Source organism: Artemia sp. Qi Xiang Cuo, chromosome 19 (assembly GCF_049724085.1).
Source record: "Artemia sp. Qi Xiang Cuo chromosome 19, ASM4972408v1, whole genome shotgun sequence".
NCBI lineage: Eukaryota > Metazoa > Arthropoda > Branchiopoda > Anostraca > Artemiidae > Artemia > Artemia sp. Qi Xiang Cuo.
In genome coordinates this window covers 5,102,670-5,105,930 of record NC_142812.1, presented here as the reverse complement: position 1 = coordinate 5,105,930, position 3,261 = coordinate 5,102,670, and the positions used below count along the sequence as shown (strand labels likewise).

Below are 3,261 nucleotides of genomic sequence, written 5' to 3'. Positions count from 1 at the left end.
TAAACGAGATAGGCAACACACAATTTTTTCATTAAAATGTATAAAATACTATTTCACATTCTCGCACTTTGCACAATAACATTTTGCTGTACACAACCTTCTCTCCTTGTAGCAAACGCAATTAATAAAACTATCACAATTAGCACACATGGGAGACCTGCTGCTACAGGTCTCCCGTTCATGTAAATGTGTTTGTAAGATGGGCCAGTTGACAGGACGTGTTGCGCAAACTACTGCTGAATTAACAGAAACGACACCACCTGCAAAATGAAAGTATAATCAAACCGAATAAAGGCTGTATATACATTTCTGACATCTATAAAGTTGCCAAGAATAAACTTGGAAATGACCACAGTTGCCCGAAATGTTTTTAACACCATGCAGCATAAAAGAAGCGGTGGAACTATTGTAACGTTTCGAGTGCTTTAATTACTGTTGAGCCAAAACCCGAGATTCTGGCCTCAGAAACGCATAATATGTCAATACTGTACTTCTCCATCTCATGGACAAGAGGAGCTTGCGTAGCTTCTTGTTTAACAGATCTGACGTTCCAACAACTGTTGGTTATTCTTGATTTTGCATGTTTTATGACTGTAGATGGTTTTCCCAAGGGTATGGCTTGTAGATTTTTGCGACTTCGTCACCATATTCGAAGTCGCGTCGCCTGCCGGGAACGCCGTAGTATGGTTGGCTTGCTTACTTCTTGACACCCACGCCATGGTGGCCACTTTGCTTGCCGGGGACACTTTTTTTTTTACATTTTAATTCTCATTTTAATCATTTGAGTCCCGAGTTATCGTTTACTCCAGAGTAGAAAAAGTGAACCCCCCCCCCCAAAAAAAAACGTTTGTTTGACTTGTAAAAACGTAACAAAGATCGATATAAACAAATTTTGTATGCGTTTTTGAGTTTTTTTTTGTGCAGCCCCCCCCAAAAAATCTTTGAGTAAAACCACCTCCGAAAAATATCCTGGGTTTGGCCTTGGGAAGGGGGGAAGGGTCGATAATTGAAATATCGGAAAATAATATAGCTTTTATTGTCAACGAAAGCTGATATTCAAAATTTTTCTTATTTAAACGATTATTTCAAAAGTTCTGAGCAATCATTAAAAGGAGTTACGTTCCGAATGAATGATATCTGGTGCTGTTTTGCATTTGAATTCAAATGCGCTCTCTGTTTTTTTGTAGAGCCCTTTTTTTCTTTTTTTTTGTCTGAAATTCAGCAACGTCAGGAAATTGTTAGGTGGAGTGGCACCCATACGGTGACTGGAAGTATGAAAAGGTTATCTAGGTGAAGTTTATTTTTAGACTTTTTTCACAACTTAAACGAGACAGGCAACACACAATTTTTTTCATTAAAATATATAAAATACTATTTCACATTCTCGCACTTCGTACAATAACATTTTGCTGTACACAACCTTCTCTCCTTGTAGCAAACGCAATTAATAAAACTATCACAATTAGCACACATGGGAGACCTGCTGCTACAGGTCTCCCGTTCATGTAAATGTGTTTGTAAGATGGGCCAGTTGACAGGACGTGTTGCGCAAACTACTGCTGAATTAACAGAAACGACACCACCTGCAAAATGAAAGTATAATCAAACTGAATAAAGGCTGTATATACATTTCTGACATCTATAAAGTTGCCAAGAATAAACTTGGAAATGACCACAGTTGCCCGAAATGTTTTTAACACCATGCAGCATAAAAGAAGCGGTGGAACTATTGTAACGTTTCGAGCGCTTTAATTACTGTTGAGCTAAAACCCGAGATTCAGGCCTCAGAAACGCATAATATGTCAATACTGTACTTCTCCATCGCATGGACAAGAGGAGCTTGCGTAGCTTCTTGTTTAACAGATCTGACGTTCCGACAACTGTTGGTTATTCTTGATTTTGCATGTTTTATGACTGTAGATGGTTTTCCCAAGGGTATGGCTTGTAGATTTTTGCGACTTCGTCACCATATTCGAAGTCGCGTCGCCTGCCGGGAACGCCGTAGTATGGTTGGCTTGCTTACTTCTTGACACCCACGCCAAGGTGGCCGCGTCGCTTTCCGGGGACGCCTTTTTTTTACATTTTAATTCTCAAATAATACAAACAGTAATTATGAAATTGTGGTCCAATTAATAGAATGGCTTATATTTTCAAAATATCCAACGTCCAACTTCCTCTCCCATTGGCTACCTCATTCTGTAAAAGTTGTTCTGGATAAATAGAACTTTGAGAAAGTATTTTGGCTCCATAGTGTTCCTTGAAAAAAGACATCAAATGTAGAGCTGTCATGCCCTTAACCTGCCAAGCGCAAGGATTATCAGCTACCATGATTTGAATCTGATTTGGCTTGAGTTCAGGAAACATAACTTGTAGATGGTTGGACTGTTTTGTATTTATTCCATCCAGGTAGCATTCATTACCACTAAATTGATTTTCAGTAACACGAATCAACATGCCTTGTCCAGTCTCCAGAAGATCGTTTTGCTGTCCAGTTTGAATCGGTCCTTGCTCAGCATTTATCTCGGCTTTGGTACACATACAATGGAATTGATGCAAACTTTTATTCTCTGTTATGTAAAATCTCTGAAATTCCCCATAGTGTGAATAAAATACTAGAGTCTCTAAGTTTGATGTACATATAATTGCCATGGGAGTCAGAAGTAATGGGTCTATATTTAAATCCTTTTGCACCTGGAAAAGCGCCCTTCAGAGTTTCTAATTCCAGGCAGTCGCTATTGTTGGAACCGCCGATACCCCTTACCAGAGACAATTCAAGACGTTCTTCGCTTCCTTGAACGGGTAGGTACTGCTGCATCTTTGTTTTGAAAATTCAAGCAATAGAACAATGGGTGTATTCCATGTCGAGTCGAGTAAAGCTGTAATTGTAGAGCTGTCATGCCCTTAACCTGCCAAGCGCAAGGATTATCAGCTACCATGATTTGAATCTGATTTGGCTTGAGTTCAGGAAACATAACTTGTAGATGGTTGGACTGTTTTGTATTTATTCCATCCAGGTAGCATTCATTACCACTAAATTGATTTTCAGTAACACGAATCAACATGCCTTGTCCAGTCTCCAGAAGATCGTTTTGCTGTCCAGTTTGAATCGGTCCTTGCTCAGCATTTATCTCGGCTTTGGTACACATACAATGGAATTGATGCAAACTTTTATTCTCTGTTATGTAAAATCTCTGAAATTCCCCATAGTGTGAATAAAATACTAGAGTCTCTAAGTTTGATGTACATATAATTGCCATGGGA

At 39.0% G+C, this 3,261-nt stretch overlaps 1 protein-coding gene across 1 annotated transcript; it reads right to left on the bottom strand.

Annotated features, from left to right (window-relative positions):
• Positions 1 to 2,142: 2,142 nt before the first annotated feature.
• Positions 2,143 to 2,815, bottom strand: LOC148940422 (uncharacterized). Its single transcript, XM_089104987.1, has 2 exons — positions 2,614 to 2,815; positions 2,143 to 2,567 (listed from the first exon to the last, which is right to left on the bottom strand). The coding sequence occupies exons 1-2, from the start codon at positions 2,813 to 2,815 to the stop codon at positions 2,143 to 2,145; spliced, it is 627 nt and encodes a 208-aa protein (XP_088961113.1).
• Between the last annotated feature and the right edge of the window lie 446 nt (positions 2,816 to 3,261).

Excerpts from the sequence above, each read along its gene's own strand:
- LOC148940422 (XM_089104987.1), bottom strand. The coding sequence starts at position 2,815 with ATGCAGCAGTACCTACCCGTTCAAGGAAGCGAAGAACGTCTTGAATTG. Across the intron at positions 2,568-2,613 it reads CATCAAACTTAGAGACTCTA|AGAATAAAAGTTTGCATCAA; the intron begins GTATTTTATTCA and ends TTTACATAACAG.